At 41.0% G+C, this 23,003-nt stretch overlaps 1 protein-coding gene across 3 annotated transcripts in view; it reads right to left on the reverse strand.

Moving 5' to 3' along the window:
- Positions 1-22,724, reverse strand: part of LOC140706517 (delayed-rectifier potassium channel regulatory subunit KCNS1) — an 83,184-nt gene extending 60,460 nt beyond the window's left edge. Inside the window, exons 1-2 of one of the 3 annotated variants that reach the window (XM_078392588.1) lie at positions 22,429-22,555; positions 1,435-2,427 (exon numbers count right to left, since the gene is read on the reverse strand). In XM_078392588.1, the coding sequence (XP_078248714.1) occupies positions 1,435-2,400 (966 nt within the window). In that variant the 5' untranslated portion in view covers positions 2,401-2,427; positions 22,429-22,555. Of the gene's footprint in view, positions 1-1,434; positions 2,428-22,424 lie in introns of all 3 variants that reach the window. The other 2 variants (XM_072996935.2, XM_078392587.1) reach the window with 2 other exon arrangements.
- Positions 22,725-23,003: the final 279 nt, after the last annotated feature.

Here is a 23,003-nt window from a genome sequence, read left to right on the forward strand (position 1 = left end):
GAAATTTAGATATGAAGCACCTAGATGTTTCATAATCTCTGGAAACACTTGTCAATTTAAAATCTGAAAAGAATAGGAATGTAGGCATGAGAAGGCTATGTAAGACACAGGGTAGAAACAGACAAGACACCAGCCTTATAACTGGAATGTAATAAGGCATTATCAACCCCCCAGAAATTTTTTCAGTGTTTCTGTGCCTACCAAAGCAAACTGCAAATGAATCTTGTACTTATCTCCTGCCGACTCATTAACCAATTTTCAAACAAAACAAACTAATTTGCAACTTTTGGAGTTGTAAAATCTTGTAGTAAGAAAAAACAAATGTACATTAACTCTTAAGAGAGGTCTGCTTCTAACTGAGAACTTGACACCTGTTCCTGCATACAAAAGCTGAATCTGAGTATACTGTGCTCTTAAACTAGTCTGAGGATAAGAAAGGGCTTCTGTAATTTGTTTTGAGCTGCAATCTCACACACACTTACCCAGAAGTAAGATCCACTGTACTGAGTGGAATTTGCTTCTGAGTAAACGTGTACAGGATTGCATTGTAGATCATGAAAATAAGCTCTCCAGAAATTAGAAATGATATGTAAGCAATGATATAATAGTAATCCTAGAACTGCAGAGCTGGAACGGATCCTATGGATCACCAAATCCAGTCACTATTAAGGAGAGGAACTAAACTCCCAACCTCTGGCTCCACAGCCAGGTACCCAATTCACTGATAGGAATAAAATATACTATCAAAATATCAGAAGGTGGTATCCCCTTGACAAGTTGATTTGGAGGGTTTTATATCATTCTAAGGCATTCCTACCAGTGAATTGAGCGTCTGGCTGAGGAGCCAGAGATTGGGAATAATTTAACATCAAACAGATACAAAAGGAACGAACCATCTCTACAACATTTGAGTCAGACACAAAACCAGACTCAGCTGACAAAGAGTACCCCTAGCTACTGCTGCAACATGATTTTGAAGACATTATGAAGAATCCACCACTTCCTCATGAAATAGAACTTGAGTTTCCCCAATATTTAGAACCTAAGACATAAAACTAAGCCTATTACAGGAAGGGTAGGGAAACCTCTTTTAGCCTGTGGTTTGAATTCAATTTCAGTTCTCAAGAGTTGTGTTGTAACGGTGTAGAAGAAAAACAAAAAACAAAATGAGTTCAACTAATAATACTGGCATGTTTTAGATTCTAGCATTTCCTGCCAATAATTAAGCCTTAAGAAAATCATTCCAAGCATTTCAAATGTGGAGGGCTGGGGATGGGAGAATCTTATAGAAAAGTTGGGAGACTATACAAATATGATATCATGGGGAAGGGAGTGCCATCATCTGCAGAATCCCATGGGGTCAGATTCTGACCCAGTGAGAGCCAAATTAGGCCCTAGGACTTGAGGTTTTCCATGCCTGTATTACAGATTTACCTTTAAGGTGGCTCCTAAAGACCTCAGACCTGTTGAATGTCTTGCCAGCTTCAAAACCCGGAAAATCCTCATGAGACGAAACACTTGCACCACCTTGCCCAAATTCCCTAGCTCTGAGTCACGCCCCATGGTCAAATCCACCAAAAGAGTGAAGTAGAAAGGCAACACTGAAATAATATCAATGAGATTCAAGGGGTGCTTAAAAAACTTCCTCAGGTTCGGCGCCAACAGCAAACGGGCGGTCACCTCAAAGGTGAACCAAGAGATGCAAAAGTATTCCACATTTTGCAACACAGAGTCATCCTTCACATTGCCCTCCTCGTCCTCCTGTTGGTACTCGGGCATGCTGTGGATACACATGGTTGCTATGGAAGCCAGTACAACACTGATGGACACAAAACTGAAGAGTTTACTGGGGATGGAGTAGCCTGGGTTCTCCATGGTGAGCCAAAGTCGCTTGCGCAGATTGCCACAGCGCAATGTGCTGTAACGAAGCAGGTCATGGTTGAAATCCAAGATCTCATCCGGGGAGGTGTCCACACTGCTGACCTCACTTTCTTCATCCCAATTGTGGTGCCGACTCTCCAGTTTCCGCTCATGGTAGCGGTAGCTACAGCATGAGTCAAGGAAGAACTCATTAATGCCCCAATACTCAATCTCCTGGCAAAAGGAGAAGACACACAATTCCTCCATAACATGGAGCTTGCCAGTCTGGTAGAAATGGAGTACATACAGAAAGAAGCCAGGATTTCGGTCAAAGTAGAACTCCCTTGCGCTCACGTCATAGTCATCACACAGTTGCAGGATAGACTCCTCAGAGTCACAAGACAGCAAGCGCCCCAGCCGAGTATCGGGGAATTTGGAAAGGGCACTTGAGCTAAGTCTTCTTCTCAGGCCCCCAACATTGATGTTGATGACATCATCCTCAAAATTGGGATCCCAATAGTTTAAGGTCTTGTTGACCATGATCAGCAGAGCTGGGGCTAATCCGGCCTGCAGGCAATACACAGCAAGAGAGAGGGAGAGAGAAAGAAAGAGATTGCATTTAAGACACCTAGTTTTTGGTGAAGAAAAGCAGTAGTTCAAAACATTTAACACAAATAATATGTGTCTCTGTGTGTAGTCACATGGCTAGTTAGAATACCTAAATGTAATTTCTTATAGCAATTTGTCTACCGAATTACCCTTTCAGCTACAAATAGCCAGGCACTATCTAGTAACCAGAGGATAGAGAATGAAGTCTTGGCATGCTGTCTAATTGTTTTAGCAGAAGGTCAAAACTATACACTAAAATACAAGACTTCTCATGCAGACCTCAATAACTGCATTTTTAGGCAGAAGGAGATCCAGGAGGGAGGGAGGGAATTTTAGTGGAGGGGGGATGTTGCATAACCTTTCTGCCTGCCTGCTTGTTTCCTCCCCAACCCTGCCACATGTTTGTGAGGGAATGAACATGTGCCATGATTTATACAAGGGTAAAAAGTGTGCATGTGTCTGTGTGTCTGTGTGACTGTAGCAAAAAAAATGGTAGGTGGCTGAAGGGGAACAGGAACCTTTCTCCTTCTTCCTGGAATAATTGCTACAGAGATGTGCATACCTGACAAAGAGACTTGGTTGAAGACTTGGTAGGCGCCCCACAAAATTTGGCCATTTTTTCCTCAGATGACAGTTTGCCCCAAAGCAAGTTAAGATCTTTTTTTGGCAAGGGCACTCCCTTAAAATTTCCCAAAACAAAATGAATGCTTCCCCATGTTTCCTGAGATAAGGTGTTTCTCAAACTGGTGAGTCAAGTTTAAAGGACAAGTCTAAAACCCTGGTTGATTCATGGAAATAATTTCAAGGTTATTTAGAATAGGGTGGGGAATCTGTGGCCCTCCAGATGCTGTAGGACTGAAACTCCCCATCAGCACTAGCTAGCAAAGTCAATAATACAGGATAATAGAAACTTATCAAAGTCAATAATATAGGATAATAGAAACTGTCCAACAGAATCTGAGGAACACAAGTTCTAAACCATGCTTTAAACTCGGTTAAATATTCAGATGAACAGCAGAAATCCAATCCCTGTAACTCCCTCCACACATAAAACAGAGCAAGTAAAAGTTACTTTTTTGGAATGTAACTCACAACACTCAAGGTATCCTGGGGGATTCTGATATATGTGTTTTGGAAAGTAACTTTCAAAGCTCTGACCTCTCCCCTAGCAAATTGTAAGGCAAATATTTGATTACTTAATTCAGAAAGCAACAGCTAAATGAGCTGATAACCACAATGATTTTGAACAAGGATGAAGTTATATAAAGTTGTAGTCCAGAAATGAAACAAGATTCTAGCTCTCATCATCTTGCATACCATATTCATCACTGAGCTTCATACCAAGAAACAGACCCAGATAAGCAGGTCAAAACTGAGCTTCACGTCTCTCAAACTTTAGCTCTGTACTCCAAAGAGCAGCTCCTAATTTCAGCAAAACAGGAACAATTTTGTCAGCAAAGTTAGTGGTTAGAAATTCTTGGCACCAAGCAAAGGATGACTCACAACCCAGTGTCACCACACCATGTATTTCACTGAACCATCTCTCCAAGGGGAACTTTGCTGGGTAGATGGTAGCAGGGAAGGAAAGTTCTCGTTGTAATGTCACCCTTCTTTCCAGGGTGACATTATAGCTATTCTTTTAAAAGAACTGCTATAAGCTGAAGAGGCTCATCAGCAGAAGATCACAATCTGTAACACAGTCATTCCCCCACTTAACTGGGGTTAGTTTTTCAGTTGTGGAGCCACCCCCAAGACAACTCTGATCCATCAGAATAAAGGAAACCATGCTTGCCCCTAAGAAAATTCCAAGACCCACAATCACAGATTCATACCTTTTATTAGGACCAAAATATATACACAATATGGTGTCAAGCATTTGAGATTTCCAGATCGCTGGATATCACAAGAATCAAGTTTGATGGGCAGTAAGGAAAGAAGTGGCAGGGGAGGGGACTGTTTGTTGATGATTATGTCAATTCTGTATGATCAGTCTTTAAATGGAAGAGGAATCACAGACTTCAATAGACATTAGGCTCTACAAGGTGTTGTTCAAGTTTCAGCTTACACTGAGGGGTACAGGGGGAGAGAGAAAACACACATAAGGGCCGATTCCCCTCTACTGTCATCTGTGTAACCTGAAACCTGCATAACACCTAGTAGTCTAGTATCTATTAAAGTCTGCAACTTTTTCTACCTTCCATCCTATGACCCTTGCTACGCAGACACCATGATTTAAGTGAGCCATTTCTGTCCCTCTCCCCCTACTCCACTACCTTAACTTTTGCAAAAACTTACTTGATGAAGCTATCTGGAGATGTGAAAAGCAAACCCATCATTTTGTGCATATTGTATTTGGTTGGTTCAAATAAAAGGATATTGTTGGTAAACAAAGTTCTTGATTCAAGATATATCAGTATGATTGTTGTGGGTTTTTTGGGCTCTTTGGCCGTGTTCTGAAGGTTGTTCTTCCTAACGTTTCGCCAGTCTCTGTGGCCGGCATCTTCAGAAGATAGCACTCTGTGCTCTGGTGCAGTTTGTTTGGGAGTTGAGTATTTATGACTGTGAGATCAGCTTTTGTTCTTTTCAGGAGATGGGTAATTAGTGTGTCTTGTTGTGGATGTATTGTTGTGATAAGGAGGAGGGATTAACTGTCACTGTGATTGATGGGTGTCATTAGCTGGTCTTTTGTGTGTAGTGATCCCCAGTCCTTGTGGCTGGGTAGAGTTTGTTGACCTTTTGCACGCTGTATTTTTCAGAGCTGGGAGCCAAGTTTTGTTGAGTTTCAAACTTTCCTCTTTTTTTGATGAAGTTCTGCTGGTGTTTGTAGACTTCAATGGCTTCCCTGTGCAGTCTAACATAATGATTGCTGGTGTTGTCCAGTATTTCAGTATTTTGAAACAGAATTTCATGTCCAGCTTCTTTCTTCTATTTCTTCCAGAAATTCTATTTCAAAATACTGAAATACTGAACAACACCAGCAATCATTACATTGGACTGCACAGGGAAGCCACTGAAATCCATTTTTGGGTCTGTTTCAGCATTTACCTTCTGACTTCACTATAGGAGGGAATTATTTTTAACCATACAGATAAAAATCTATTGTAACTGTGGCAAATGGGAGTTTGAAGTCACATTTATCATGGAAGAACACTTGGCAGAAAGCTGGAACAAGCTATGGTTCCCTGATGAGAACACATTTGGTAATAAATGCAGATGAGATATTGTAAAATGGCCTTTAAAAGAGAGCCTAGTGTAAAGGTGGGGTGATAATTGGGCTTTTTGTCAGTTATTTGCAAGGTTACCCTAATAGTGTAGTGGTAAAAATATTCCAAACATTCATTAGCCAAAAATTATGCATGTTTTATTCAGTGAGCTTTACTTCCAAGTAGGACTGCAGCTTAATTTTAGATTTTTGAACCATGATTTTTAAAAATTACTCAAGCCTTGAATTTGAATGTATACCAGTTTCTTCCAAAAAAAAAAAACTACCCCAAAAACCCACCAAAACCAAAACAACCAAAAAATATGTTTCTTCTTATGCGCCCAGTGATCGAATTTCTGTAGCTGACTTTCTGATGCATCGATGACATGTGCAGCTTGTGAGTGTGGAGGGGATCCCCCTACCCAATTATGGGGTAAAATAACCCACTGTTTTGGTGTATGAGCAACCCTGATCAATAGTACTCTTTAAATCCAACCCTACAAGAGCTCAGATCTGATCGTTCCCTTATTGTAGGATCTTTTCCCTGCTCCAAAATTACTTCTCAAATATCCAGTTTAATATTCCACAGCTCAGTGGCTTCAAAGCAGCGCGACTGATGTTGTGTGGTTTCCGTTAAGTACCGCCATCCTATCGGTCCTCCATTTCTGCGAGAAGTGTTATCAAGTAAGATCAAATAATATCTGTTAATTACTAAAGATCTGAAAGGAGCCCCTGTCCCTTCAACTAGGAAGACGGCAGCTGGATTATTTTCTTGCAGCTGAATTTTAATACACTGGTGCTGTGTGTGGTTCCTTATGATGTTATACAACAGACATTGCCTCTGGAAAGTGTACCTGTTAGGACTCTGGCAAAAAAAATCTCCTAAATGTTAGGATTCCACACAGGGTTGCTGGTCTCTGGGAACAATATGAACAGAAAGGGGTTATGTTTGGTTAGTTCCTGCACTTTCTGAAAATACGTAATGATAATCGATATTTTGGCTCCTATTGGAGCCAGTATGATATAATGATTCGAGTGCTGGGCAAGGAGCTGCAGACTCCCCATTCAACCATGAAACACCAGCCAGTCACAGTTTCTCAGCCTGATCTACTTCACAGAGCTGTTGTGAGCATGAAATAGGGAGGAGGAGAGCTACGTGCACAACCCTGAGGTCTTTAAAGAAAAGGCAGTATATAATTGTAATAAATAAATAGTTTATATGATGCATGCTCCACAAAGAAAATACATGCTTCCTTTAGTGATTTTGCACAGGTATGAGTGATGTCTACTGGCTACCATCATGTCCAAATGCATGACTAAATAGGCTGGATCCTGCAACACAATGAAATTAATTTGGTTTCAATGGGTCTATTGTAATATGGTCAAAGTTTCCCTCGACGTTTCCGCTAGCACTGAGTGGGGACCCCACCGCCTCCACGTGGGGCTCCAGCCACAACTGGAAACAAATGAGCAGCAACACTGGCTCAGCTGTGCGAAACTGATGCAGTGTTGTGTGGCCACGTGACCATGCAGCTTAGAGGAATCATTTAAGATGATCAATTCTGGCTTCAGTCCATTATACTTTATATACTTTATGTACATAAACACATAAGACAGCTCTCCAGTTAATACTGTATAGGTGAAACAGACAGTATGGCTACACTAGAAAAAAAAGGAGTGAGATAGTGTGCACTGCTCAGGAACAGTTAGGTTGATTAGAAAGATCTAATCAAGCCTGACCATGCACATGGAAATTACTGCTGCCAATATTATGAAGTGGCTTAATAAGTGAGCCACTTCAAGATATGGGCAATTTAATCACTTCCCCTGTTTAGCATATATATAATTTTTTGTGCCTTCTCTTAAAGTCTCAGTTGAGAAACTGCCTGCAGCTGAAGGCACCATCACGAATTCAACTATGGGCAATTCTCTACCTACCCTTTAAGATGAAGTTAAGAAAAGATTTTTCAGGGTTTTTTTTGTAACTACGTAGCACATCAGCAATAGTCTACATCTAGTCAGCTATTTTTTTTCACTCCCCCTGCCCTCTGCCAAACAAAGGAAGTGATTAATTCAGCAATATCCTGAAGTGGCTTGTGTATTAAGCCACTTCACAGTAGTGGCAAATTGAAAGAGGAAGGCTTGCTTTAGATCTGTGACGGCGATCACATATCCTGGAACTGATCCAAACCAGAATGACCTTACCCATACCAGAACAGTAGAAGCCGCTTGACAAAGTCTGGAGAGATGTGGGTAGAAACACTCTGGGGGTGAGCAGCCTCTCTCTAGCAGCTGATCAATGTCTTTAAGAGCACACCAGCCCATCCCTGCAATTCTCCAGACAGCAGACTAAACAGTCCTCAGTGCTTCCTTTCACCATTATCAAGGTCATATTTTATTTATGTTTGCTTGTGTATTCCCCTCTTTTGTTTTCTGCTTCAGTGTTCAAGATGGAATGCCTATAAATCTAAGCAGACACCATTTGGTATAGCTTTTATCACTACATTTCCTTCTTCAGTTTTTTTAAGTGGGAAGTCAGAGCAAGTACTTTTACAGTTTTTCTTAAATTCCCTCTATGGTTTGCATAAGTGCTGAGCAGCCTTCAGGCTTATGAGAACAGCTTTGTGTTTCTACTGAAACTCCCTCTTCCAAAGATCTTTTGCTTCATATGAAGATAACAAACTCATACATTTAGGACGAAAACACAACAATAAAAACTGGAGCCCAGACAATTGTTTTAAGTAGTGCTCACAGGTATTTCCACACACATATCTAGTCCCGTTTATGTCAAGCTTCCTTTCATAAATTAGGAATATATTATGAAATATATTACTATTGCTGATGTACTACATCAGTTACAAAAAAAAAATTGATTGCTCCATGTGATTACTCACGTAACAAACAGATAACCGCCCAGAGTAGACCTTTGGTCTAGATGGGTGGAGCAGAAGTCTAATAAATAAATAAATAAATAAATAAATAAATAAATGAATGAATGAATGAATGAATGAATGAATAAATAAATAAATAAATAAATAAATAAATAAATGGCTTAGAGGCAAGGTCAGTAGAAGATGACACATCATGCTTGCAAGAGGAGACATGGATCAAGCAGGCATGAATTTCTGTTGTTATGTACCAACTAGATTACCATGAATGTGAAGGATATTTCTTAAATTCCTTTTTGTTGTTGTTGTTGTTGTTGTTGATTTAGGATATCTTGGCATGTTGATGAGACATGTCCTTGCCTCCAGATAGGCATACTTATTTTTTCCCACCAAAATTACTGTAATTTGCACAAAATATTTATGTGTCAATCAACACAAAACTGGCAACCCTTCGCATTTTTAGATTAGGCATCCTTCAGTCTCGAGAGACTATGGTAACGTGCTCTGTATGGAGGTCTTGGAACAGCATCTAGTATGGTTGAGAAGGCCAATTTGAGAGTGATAATCCCTTCCACACCTTCACATTAAGGAACAAGTATAAACACATGCGCACACACATACTGTACACAGGTGCAGGACAGGCTAGTTGTTCAAAAAAGGTATGGATAGCCCATCTCTTGCATCTAATTTTTACATTATTTTTGCATTATGTCTACGTATCAAAACAACAGATATTGTAGTCTAGCCCGATTTGTGCAAATTGTATGAGTAGAATAATTTGCACATTACACAAATGATGCAAACAATGTTGAATTTATAGTAACAAAAACTGTTGAGCCCTCTCACGGCAGATTTTATTACAGTGCTTCATCCTTGTCTGCAAGGATGTGACATTCAAGGATTCACATCAATGGTTTTGCTTTGAGGTGCCAGAGTATTCTCGGACTGTAATTCACAAAAGCTCTAACTTACACGGCCAATCATCAGGAATTATGGGAATTGTGATCCAAGAACAGCTGCAGCCACAGGCTTTGAACGCTCTGGTTTATATCTGTAGCCTCAAAGTGGTACATATAGTACAGGTTGTGAACTACTAATCTAGGACACAGAACATGCCTTCGGGCTTATCAATATTAACTTTTTGGTGGAAATGGAGAGTTGAAAATGGCCTGCATGTATTTCTTTTGTTCTATTCTCACATCTATTCAAATATACCACTTTTTCATCCCTGAAAATTATCACAGGAGCAAGACCCAGAACCTTTTCTAGTTCATTTTCAGAGGAAAAGGGGATAAAACAAACAGCAGATATTTATAATACTGTACCTACTCTTGTAGATTATCTGAAATGAAACAGCCAATATTTTCATAAGTACCTATTGTTTGTTTTATCCAGAGGTTCTTAAATGAGATTTGCAGTTTGTGCTTCAACAAACAAAAAACTCTATATCTAGATTTTCGCAATATCTTCAGAACTGCTGGTTTTACACATTTTCTTCCTATTGTTCAAATAATCATTTTTATTGCATTTTGATTAGACTAGAAAGTCACAACTAGGGTAGGCCCTCTGAATCAATGGAACTTACATAAGTGTTGACTCACCAATCGCCTCTGATTTAAGGGGCCTGCTTTAGTTCTGTCTTATTACTGGATTTCAGGCTGTAAATTAATATCGTTTGAGAGATATGCACACAAGGACAGATGTGACACAAAACTATTCAAGGCAGCTTAGACGAAAAATGTAAAGAACTAACAGCATAACACAAAGATAAGGTAAAAGAAAACAAAACAAACTGGCAGAAATTTAGGAGTAGCTTTTTCTTTAATCCAGATCAGCGAGATAAATATGAAGGCAGCCCAAACTTTGTTGCCCATGTAAATGTAACCTATGAGGTGGCTAGGTGCAACTCTTAGGATGCCACAACTGGATGCTGTTGCTAAGGCCATCTCCTGCGCCTTCTCATTTTGTAGAGGAGGGGAGGATGGAAAAGAAGGTGCTTTTTACATTCAGTAAAGTTCTCAAGACTTAAACGTTGGGAAGCAATTGAGATGTTCTTCTCCAAGACTTTTCAAGGTCAAAGCTAGCCACTAAGCTGCATTCAGAAGCAGACAGGTAACCAGATAAGTTGGTGCAGCAGGGCTTGTGAATGTACAGCCCTCCCAATGTGCCTGATGGTTACTCTTGCCCATGAGGCTGTGACTCAAGGGAGCATGAACTCAACAACATCAGGGAGACTCCAGGTTCACGGCCCACTATAGACGATCAGAAAATTGTGGTCTGTTCAAGTGGCTCTAGTCAAATCCTGGCACTATATTAACTGAACTTTCCAAACAATCTTCAAAAACAGCCCCACACAAAAGGCCACTACAGTAATCTATCTTGAAGATGACAAGATCTAGAAGAATCAGAACCATCTGGCTATAATTTCCAACTGAGTTTCCCAGAAGTAGGAACAACCTCAAACACTGCAGCTGCAGGAAAGAGTGTATAGCCTCATCCAAAACATGTTGGTCTCCTTGCCCTTGACCAAGAGAACCCAACCCAATAATACTGTTTTCTCTTAAGTTTCATCTTGTATGCCTTTGTCAAGCTCAACTTAGTACCAGACACTCATTCTGAATTTCCATTGACTCCTTATAATTAGAAGATGAAAAAAGAAGTGACAGTGCTCAGTGTCATTACCACGCTGATGATACCCTGGCTAAAATCTCTGTACATAGTCTGCCAGCATTTTCATATATATCAGATATGTCCATGGGCCTAAGAGCAAATCCTCCTGCTCGAACCAGTGGGACTATATGATAACACAATTGATATTACTAACTACAGTGGTGCCTCGACTTACAAACTTAATCTGTCCCAGAAGATGTCCGTAAATCGAATCAGCATTTCTCATTAAAATGCATTGAAACCCGATTAATCTGTCCCAGCTGTTTTTTGTTTGTATGTAGAGGCGCTGGTTGTAAGTCAAAGCATTCGTTCCCATAGGAACTAATGCAAAACTGGTTAATCCATCCTCTATCACTAGGGGGAGAATTTTTAAAAAAACTTAAGATGACTTAGGTTAAAAAAAAGGGCAGGAAAGGAGGGAGGGAGGGAACAATGGAGAAAAGAAGAAGGAAAGAAGGTAATCACTGGGGCACACAGACCCCTCAGACAAAGGTTTGTGCTTTTAAGCACAAAAAGAGAAGACAGAGAGAGAGAGAGAGAGAGAGAGAGAGAAGACAATGGGGGGAGAGAGAGTTTGGAGTCTAAAACACATTTTAAACCCACACATTTTAAACCCACATATTTTACACCAACACATTTTAAACCAAACACCTTTTAAACCAAACCAAGCACCTTTTAAACCAAACACCTCTTAAACCAAACCAAGGACCTTTTAAACAAAAGACATTTTAAACCAAACCAAGCACCTGGGGAGCATAGACTAAAACCCATTTTAAAGCACACCAGTCAATACAAACCCTTGCAAAAAAAATTCTGATTTTAAAACCAAAAGACTAAAATCCATTTTAAAGCCAGCCAGCACAGACCCTTGCAGAAAGGGTCTGCAAGACCCATCAGAGCACAGAAACATAACCCCCCCACCTAGCCCAAACTCAAGCTGTAAAACCCCTGTACAGTAAATACAGTATACTCACCCAAAACAGGCAGTCTCTCTGTTTTTTTTTAAAAAGTCAAAAATTCAAAAATCAAAAATTTAAAAAAGCCAAAAAAACCCAGTACGTACAGTACAGTACCAGGCGGTACCAGGCAGTCTGAAGTCTCTCTCTGTATCCACACTCTCTAACCACTGGGGCGAGCAAGGCAGCAGACAAGCAGCCTCTTCTCTGGCCAACGGTTAACTGTAAGTTCAAATTTCCCGCTTTCCCCACCTCTCCGTGTTTTTTTCTGCTCGTAAGTCAAAGCTCCATTCGTAAATTGAAGCAAAATTTTGCGACCAGAGCTGTTCATAAGTCAACATGTTCATAGGTAGTGGCGTTTGTAAGTCGAGGCACCACTGTAAGTTCATCAACATACCAGTGAAAACATACATCATTCCCCCCTCCCTTGAAATAAGACTCACATTGTCAGTGTGCCTTGTTTACAACAAGACTTGTGCTTCTGGAACACTTTGACCAAGATTAAATTTTGCAGCTCTCAAAAGGTGGAATAGGCATTGTCCAGCATTATACTCTGGGGTTGCCTCTGCTCCCCAGAAGAACTTAACCACTGTGAAATGATACCTCAAATTCTTATTTAGACAGTCAAGAAGGACTTAGGGACCACAGATAAGTCTACGTGGAGAAAGCTATCCAATTGAATGATCAAACCAATGTTCAGTTCTGAAATGAGGCTAGGAACTAGACTGGAAAGGACTCACATACAGTAGTCACTGCTCACATATTACATATTCAAGCATGGTAGATCTGAAACAAAGCAGTAATTGTTCAGCCCAGGAGGCTCAAACAAACCCTCATATTTTAAAGCAGGAATCTCGTTCTTTAAAAGCTAATGGAACCTTACCTTTCTTCACTGAGACTAGCTCTGTGACATAACTGCACAATCCCAATCTGGAAGACCTAAGGTATATCTGCAGGCTGCAACCACGTGGCTTTTTCGTTTTATAACTGCAGTACCCATTTATATCAGTTTGACATCACTTTAACTGTCATGTCTCTACCCTCTACTGGGATTTGTCATTTACTGAGATGCACAGAATTCTTTCCTGAACTTCAGGGGGTGCCTTAGAGGAAAAGATCAATCAAGAAGATCAATCAAGATAGCTTTTACTTAGTGTGCTGCTTAAACGTAATGTGCTGCTTTTCTCATATGGGGTTGCTGTATTTCTGGGCACTTCTACTCCCATCTAAAACAATGAATGTGTGTTTCAAGAAAAGGCAATGGAGTGACCGGTGGTCTTTTGTCTGTAGAGATGAAGAACTATAGTGGCCAGAATCCTACCACATACTTACACCAGAACATTGCAATATTCAGCACTGAATTCCCACCAGTTAAGAAATAAGCTCTTGTTCTTCTTGTCAAGTGCTAAGTCATGTGGTCGCCACACAGGAAAAACAAGCGCCACTTCTTAACTGGCGGCAGATCACTGATAAAAGTTATGCCACTGGAGTTACATCACCAGGTGTGAGTTACATGATTCTGGCAAACTAATCTTTTATGCCCAAGGTGAAATATGGGCTGAAACGACATTTCTAGGAAAGACTGGATCAAATTTGTGACAACTTGTACATGATGCAAGCCCCACGATGGTTTAAAAACGATGCCATTCTGCCCTTGTAAAAACTGCATTAGGGCTTCTGTTGCTGGTTAGTCAGTGCTGGGAGGCTTCCTGTCAACCGACAGGGCCGGGGTTGGGATAACAGAGTCCTGGTCCACTCAACTTGTGGTGAAAACAGAGCTACCTGGCCAGTTCTGGAAGGCTTCCTGGCTATCTTAGCACTGGCTGGCTGGCTGGTTGACAACAAAGTTCTAATCTAGCCCAAGGAGGCAGCTTCCGTAGCTCCATTTTTGCTAGGTGAGTTATTGTATTGACAACGGTGCTGTCAGCATCCAGGAAGCATCCCAGCACTGGTTGGGCAACTGCATCTACACATCTTGCTCTAATGCAAGAAATTGCATTAAAACAGGATGTATGTTCCAAGTGGGTTAATTCTTGTTTGCAAACAACTTGCAGTAAAAAGCTTTGCTACATTGCGAAAGTGTAGTTCTTGCCATGGTATCATCATATCTCAGTCTGATTCTTGAAGTTTGCAGTTTTCGTTTTTCTTTATTCAGGATGGAAAGGACCTGAATTTTCAGAAATGTGAATACAGAAGAGAGTGGCACATATTTTTTTTCTCATCAGTATGAGCAACAGCTTGTTTGAGGTTTGGAAAGATGATGGCATCCAAGCCACAACAAACACATACATATTTATCCTCAAAGTCTCTAACAAGAGGTAACTGTTTGAAGGTAGAGTCATAATGACCAAACTCCGGGAGGCAGTGGAAGAGAGGAGGGCCTGGCGTGCTCTGGTTCATGCGGTTACGTAAAGTCGGACACGATTTAACCTCTAAACAACAAGAGTCATAATGGTTTCTCAGTCTCCCTAACTTGATTGACTCAACTGCAGCTCCTATAATCTTGAGCCAGCACACCATTGCCTCCTCTTCCCCTCAAGAACACAATTAAGAAATTAACCACACTTTCATCTTTCCAACAAAATACATTACATCTAAAACATGTCAAGAAGACAGTTTTGATTTCCCCTCCAAATTTACTACAAATGGATTTTAAAGTGATGTACATTTTTTCAATGGAAACTTAACCATGGTGGCTTTGATTTTTTTAAAATGATTTTTGATGATTTAAATTGTGATTTAAATCAATTAGATTTAACACTGATTTTTATACACCTTGAACTTAATAAGCATTACTATTAACCATCTTCTGACTTTGGTGACAAAATTGTTAAGGCAGTTTTTTAAAATGCTAAATTTCTTCCCTTTGATAAAGTTCTTTGTAGACGAAACAAAAGTTATGTGATATAATGGACTGATCTACAAAACAACAAGGTTCATTGAGAATTCTTGGAAAAGTTACCCTTTCACAGCCTAACCGTGCTGTGCTAAAAAAAAATCAAACTAATCTTGTATGTACAGTACGAAACTCCTAAAAAGACACTAAAGTTGAAACTGCAATAAATGACTGGTCCAAAGAGACAATCAAAATACATTTTGGAACCTAGCAGTATTCTGGATCTTGAAAAAGGAAGAAAGGAGATGCCATGGGCACATGGAAGTCAGAAACATCATGGCTAATGATGGGCAACCTCTCCTCAGCTCAACTCAAAACTGGATTAACAATTGTAATTCAGAATTTGTACAGTTATTGCAGGCAAAACAACTTTGCATTCTCAACCAAGTACAGTAATCAGATAATATTGTAATTCAACAACATCCGTCCACGACATTGAAAGGGAAGGAAAAAGAAAATAACGGAGTAAATTGATAATAGCTGAAGTGTTTCTTAGGTTAACCATAAATGAACCTTTCCCACACAACCAGTATCCATCCATCTGTATAATTTCACACCTCTCCACTTTTTCATACAGATAAAGCACAGGTCTCCCCAAACACAATACAAAACCTCACAGTTTGGGAAGAGAGCATGAAGAGAGATTATACTCATCATCATAGGCATCCTATGGTATTATGCTCTGTATGGAGGACTTGGAACAGCATCTAGTGTTTTGAGCTGTACGCAAAGCTGGAGTGTCCTCTCCAGAGCACGAAGCCTGGGTGAAATAATATGGAGGATAGGCTGTTACCCAACAAGCAAATCCCTCCTCTCCACGTCACTGAAATAGTACTATAGCTTGACAAAATACCTGTTCCACCAAAGAGGTGAGCAGAACAGATCTTGCTGCTTGAGTGGAGGCCAATATCAATAAGTGCATTTCCATCTTTTGCCTTGCTTCCTGGTGTTGGGGGTTGCAAGATTTTTGCCAGTTCTGTTGGAACAACCTCCCAGGACATTCAGAAGGACCAATTATCACAAAGCCTGTATATAAGTTCTGATCATACACACAACAATGAAATATTGTTCTCTCTCTCTCTCTGAATAATCAGAAATCAATCTGTTGTATTTTATCGATCAGGTAGCAACTATACATAAATTTCTGCCATGACTGGGACAAGAGTCATCAGACTCGGAAGGGATTGGAAGGCTAAATTCTGTATCTAACATGTGCCCAAGAACATCAGCCCCACTGAAAACACACCACTGGTTCTGATGCAGAATGGAAGATAAAGGGTTCTTTTGTCTCTATTACAAATGATATTTTACAAAAAATTTACAGATGATTTTTTTTAAAAAAAATAGGTTTTATACAATAATGTATGTAACCTGCAGCAGAGAACATCTATCCACATTTACACCAAGCCTGATCTAGCTGAGGAAACATGACAGTACATGCCTGTTGCCGCTGGTGGTATCTGAAAAAAGTGGAGTTTGATCTAGGAAAGCTCACACAGACATAAATCAGTATATCTTTAAAGTGCCACAGTATTTTGCCTTTTCTTCTTTTCTTTTGTCAGCATTATCAAAAAGCCTTTATGGTGCAAAGTCAATGTGTCCTTTTTTTTCATCTTGTCTACCAGGCTTCTTCCCATTGTTCCAAATAAATGAGGACTGCATAAATACTTGTACCTCATTATTCTACCATCTAAGACTTCTTCCCACGTGCCATGGCTTGGGGGTGACCAAATTCTTTCAAAGACTAGAAACAGTGGCATCTAGTTCTCTCAGACTAAACACCTCCATCACCCACCTCTCCTTTTCTACTGATCAAGGAGGTGATGACTTCTTCCACTCTTCCCTGTGGTTGCAAACACTGGCAAACTTCAAATTGCAAATTCTTTACGTGCCTTGATCCCTAAGGAGAATTTCCTCTTATCTCCGTAAGGGACTTAGTTCCTAGTCCTGAAGACAAACAAATACATAGGGTCCCCAAACACATGAACCAGTGGTAAACAGATGCTTAGTGCTGAAGTTCTAGTTTTTTATACATTCTACCTGAGGAACCCTGCTTATCTGGTTTCAACAAACTGCTAATGAAGAATGAACACATTTTATTGCTTAAAACCATAGGTCATCACAGTACATCAACACAAAACATATATGGCACTGACATCACATATTTACTCATAAATATAAGATGCCATTGCTTCCCTCCTTCCGTAAGACTTTTGATACTTGGCATATATCTTCTTTGCTGCCAAAGCAAATTTTGCTATTTGATACGTAGTGGTTACATTCCTGCCCACAAGCGGCATATAAAGGTGAGCCAAAGGTGGGATCTAGAGCCCATAGGTCCGAGCATGCCAGCAAAAAAAATTGACTTCTGGGGTGCTCATATAAATGGCAACTTAATAAATAAAGGAAAACATATTTGACCTCTCCTGATCTACAAATGCAGAATCTTTGATGAAATGGGACATTAGCAGAGTGTTCAGAAGACCAGATGGGCAGGGTATGTATGTATGTATGTATGTATGTATGTATGTATGTATGTATGTATGTATGTATGTATGTATGTATGTATGTATGTATGTATGTATGTATGTATAAATAAATAAATAAATAAATAAATAAATAAATAAATAAATAAATAAATAAATAAATAAATAAATAGCATACTGTATTTCCCCTCCAAAATGCCTGATGGCATACACTGAAAAGGCAAAGCTGTGAATGCTTTTCTTAAATGGGGCTGCAGTTAAGATTAACAACGTAATTTTCTAAACAAAACAATGTTTTGTACAGGGGGAACCAAGAAGAATAGGACATTTATGAGACGGCACACAAAACCAGCCACTGAAGACAGATTTTCTTTTTCTTTAACCAGCTGCTTGACGCTATGAGAGGCAAAGATGGGCAAAGAGTTTGTATGAGTTCCATATCTCTGTAAAATAGGTCTGAGTTCACCAAGTACTCTTGGGATGGACTCTGTTCTTTATAGCACTTTATTTGAAGCCGAGAATCATTAATGCAGGCCAATTTCAGCCAGTACGCGGCCCGTGCAATGTGGGAGTGTTTCAAGTGATCTATCCCACTTCGGCTCTTAAGCATGCAGCAGGGGGACAATAAGCTGCTAATAGCACAAAGAGGTAGGGTTTGCCTGTTTTAAAAAAGCTTCAGTATCATGGTCTGAAAAGAATGGACTATTAGAAACACATGCATATAACTCTGCAATCCCCCTTTAAGCCCCATTTTCACTGGTGAGCAGACACTAACATTTTATTAAGGGAGTAGGAAGAGAACCCTTACTCAAGAAACAACCACCTACAATATTTGTAGCCCTAGTTAAATGACTGGTGTTGCAAGAGTATCATGTGCTGTATCAGGGATTCTACTCACCCACCCGAAAAAAGAGTCCAGGCAGTCCTTAACAGCCTTGAGCCAAGACAACCAAATTGTCCTTTTGAGAGCAGACTGAGGAAGGGAAGGATGAAAGGGAGCCTGGAGGATGTGTTCCTTGCATTTTAATTTCAGTCCCAAGGTCAGTTTCACATGACTGTGACCAGACACCACCTGACGGTCCAGAAATGTTTGCATCAAAGGCGCTGCAGACACCACCTGTTCCAGACGTTTATAAAGGGTTTGAACCTGTATTTTGATTCGGGGGGGGGGGAATCTTATAAACAGACACAGACAGGAAGAAATCAACAATTGACGTCATAGGCAGCTCATGATCAAAGACATGCACACACATTCCTGGACATGTTGGGGTGAGGTGCCCCCCAACTCAGGCTCTGAGTCATCCCTGACTGAAGCTGCCTTTTAAAGTGGAAGATCGGCACTGCGCACCATTTCTCTGCTAGATATTAGCTGTCTTTAGCCCCATAAAGAAAACAGATGTTGAAGCTAGAATAAAATATGTTCTCTCTGCATGCTTCAGAGTAACACACAACTGAGGGAGAATTAAGATGTATCCACCCTTCCTTCAGTTTACTTCTTTATTCCACAACAAAGTATCTTCACCTCACCATACTTCTGACTACTCTAGTACAGTATCTATATACTATTTACACACAGGTCCTGGAACAGATTCAGTTCTTAATGTATTTGTGAAGGCTTTCACGGCCAGGATCTAATGGTTGTTGTGCATTTTTTGGGCTCTTTGGCCGTGTTCTGAAGCTTGTTCTTCCTAACGTTTCGCCAGTCTCTGTGGCTGGCATCTTCAGAGGACAGGAGTAGCACTCTGTGCTCTGGTGCAGTTTGTTTGGGAGTTGAGTATTTATAGCTGTGGGATCAGCTTTTCTCCTTTTCAGGAGATGGATGATTATGGTGATCGGTGTGTTTTTGTTGTGGGTGTATTGTTGTGATAAGGTGGAGAGATTATCTGTCACTGTGATTGATGGGTGTCATTAGCTGGTCTTTTGTGTGTAGTGATCACCAGTACTTGTGGCTGGATAGAGTTTGTTGACCTTTTGCATGAAAGGTTAGGAAGAACAACCTTCAGAACACAGCCAAAGAGCCTGAAAAACCCACAGCAACCATCAGTACTTAAATCTTCATAAACATTTTGCAACTATTATCTCAAGTGTTAGTCTCAAGGAAAACATGTTCTACCTAACTATGTAGGATGTTCTCATGCTCTTATTTCAGCCTATTAACAAAACTGGGCATGAAAATTGCAGCCTGGGAAAAGATATGCACAAGATCTCTCCATTGTGAGTTCTTCCTCCCTGTGGTCTGGGCTGATCACAGTGTTACAAGGGATTGCACTGGAGAATCTGGTTAGGCTGTTCAAGAGAATTCTCAGTTGTGCAAAATTACAGATGCCCTGGATCAGACACCAAAAGACACACATAGTCCAAAAGATGGATTTGGCCAGCTGCAAGCTACATTAAAGAAGTCTGAGGTGGAGCAAGGATTTGAACTTTAATTTTTGGCAGCCAAACCAACACTTCTTTCCCATAGCAAAATATTTCCCATAGAAAAATGTTGGGATTTTGACATGAAAATGTATTAAATATTAATGTTGTATAGTTAAATGTAAAATGGCTGATTTTACCTGAGTCACTGTACTGATTGTATTCAGGTGTGGGTATCAAGGATTAAGACTTAATGTTGTACAGTTGTGTACATAATAAAACTTTGTTTAACAGAAAATGAAGTAATGTATTTTCTGATTGGTCACAGAACTGTACATAAGTCATGTGTAAAATGAATGTCTTTATCTGCTGCAAGTCAGATCACTTTTTCCTATGCTGTGTGTTGGTTCATGTCATGTTATGCTGCCAGAGGAACGTCTATTATCTATGCATATATGTAAATAGACTAAGTTGTTGGTTTTACTCTCTCAGTGTCATAGTGTCGTAAGTACCTCTGCTAACCAATATCTCCTTACTCTGCTTATGTTATAAGAGTATACGTTATAATCAAAATTCTCAACACAAAATTCCCTTGCAGAGTAAGATTTCTAGCTAACAAGGACTAGATCTTCTCTGTGATTAATATTGTTTGGACATCCAGAGCACTGCGTCTCAATCTTTGCTACCTGAAGTCCCACCAACCTACTAATGAATGGAGTCCCAATGTAATGACACCAAAATACAGTATTACTTTTTATAAGAAATATATTTGAAGGAAATATAATTTGAAACAGATCAGCTTACAAGTCATTTAATAAATACCATAAATGCTACCAAGCATTGTGCTATATTTCATATTTAATGCATATTTTGTAGCTAGGGGAATGACTGATTAGAATAAACATCCAAAGTTATAACCAGCATGTCACAAGGTCACATACAGATCACCCACAACAAACAGGGTCAGTAGGAGATGATGGTACATCATACTTCCAAGAGAAGATAGGAAATGCGTGCATGTGTTTTATGTGTGATAGATTTGTATGTAACTTATGGTGACTCTGATAGGGTTTTTAAGGTATGTGAGACATTTAAGAAATGGTTTCACTAGTACTATCCCCCTGAGATTTTCCATGGCCAAAGAGGGACAGTGAATTCTTTCTTGTTGTAATGAAAATCTTTTGTCTCATGTAGATTACCTCTGTGATCTACTGGCTAAGAATTACTGATGAAGGGGACATTGGCCAAGGCAGCAGAAGTAGGTGAAATTCTCTGAATAGGAAAATTTGTTAAGACAAAAGATCAACAGCCGTGTCTAAGGCAGGAAGTGACAGAACTCAGCAGGATCCAAAGTAACGGCAAGACTGGATTCTCAATTCATGATAGTGATGGCTATTCTTTGGCAAGTTTAGACTTCTGTAAGGAAGAAGTCACAGTCTAGGTCGTTTTGGGCTCACATCTCACGGCAGGCTGGGTCTTTCCATGTCTCGTCAGCCTTGGTGATGCCGGGTTTGAGAAATCTGCATTCTTTCGTTTCATCCCCAACCATGTAGGAAAGGTTTTCCCCAGTCTCCAGGAATAATAATAATAATAAAATAATAAAATAAAATAAAATAAATAACAACAACAAAACAACAACAAAACAACAAAACAACAACAACAACAACAACAACAACAATAATAACAATAATAATAATAATAATAATAATAATAATAATAATAATAATAATAATAATAATAATAATAATAATAATAATAATAAACAGACAAGACTGGGATTGGAGAACACTGCCTACACACATACGAGTCCATAGATAGGCTTACTTTCTAAAGGCAAGTCTGCCAGGGCTTAAGCTGCCCAGTTTGGATGTCCTACCAGCAGGGTGTAGGCTTCCTGTGCCAAAAAGTACTCTGCCCATGGTCAGAGTAGAATCCCTTTTCCTTACTGTGGTACAGAAACTTATTTCTCCATGAAGCTTGGGACACCTGGGAGCAACAGGGCATGAAATACCAAGCTTTATGATCCTAAATACTATATTCTCCCAGAAACCTCTGAGAACTGGCACTCAGGGAGAGAAGAGACAAGCCCTTTGCGCACACTCGACGAGGCTCTTCCTTGTGGCAATTCCTACCTATTTTGGGAACCTTGGCATCCAGCATTCATGAGCACTGGCTGGAATTAGAGAGCTTGGAAAGCAGGCTGGGGGATCTGGGGGAAGCTTCCGTCCATCAAAGTCACCGATTCCAACCTGGGTCAACTAGTCGGCGTGGAAAGTCGCGAAACACGCGCGAGACATCCTTCGCGTCCCTTTCCCTGGAGGAGATCAATGTCACCTACCTGAGCATCCATCCGGCGCTCACCACTCCCGTCTGCCCCGTTTTCCCCGGGAGTGAGCCCTCCCCTCCCGAACCCACTAGGGCTTACCACTGGGGAGCCGAGGTCCCAGGCATTCGGAACCTTCGAGCAAAGCCCCGGGGAGCCGCCGATCGGAGTCTTACCTACCGCTCCGTCCAGCAGGTGTCCACGGAGAATCCCGAGAGGGACTCGCCCCGCCGTCCGCCTTCTCCTCCTCCCTTTTCCAGGCAGAGCCGCTTCAGCCTCTGCTGCCGAGCCAAGGACGCCGACAGGCGCGCTGGAACTGGCACATGCCCGGCGGCGCCCACCTCGCTCGGCACGACCCGCGCTCCGCCGGAGCCATGTGCGGCTCAGCGTCCGGATCTGGCCCGGATTCTCGAGAGAAGCGCTTCGCCCCGAAGCTGCCGCCGGCGGTGCTCTCCTCTTGTCCCCGACGGCGCCCCTCTCCACTCAGCCCCTCGGGGGGGGGGCGCCGTACCTCGCCGCCCGCCCAGCCTCTCCGTCCAACCGGGCCAGCCGCTGCCTTTCGGAAGCTCCGATCGCCGCGCCACGGACCGCCGCCAGGCGAGACGGCGCGCTCTCTTCCACTCCCCCCCCCCCCACGACCCTCCTTGCTAGGCACCGTCTACAAATTCCTCGCTCGGGAGTCTCGGGAAGAGAAGCGACGCCACAAAGCCGCCGCCGAACTCCTAAGGGATCGTCGCGCCGATCGGCTCCGCTTC

This window comes from Pogona vitticeps, chromosome 4 (genome assembly GCF_051106095.1).
Source record: "Pogona vitticeps strain Pit_001003342236 chromosome 4, PviZW2.1, whole genome shotgun sequence".
In the NCBI taxonomy this organism is placed as follows: Eukaryota; Metazoa; Chordata; class Lepidosauria; order Squamata; family Agamidae; genus Pogona; species Pogona vitticeps.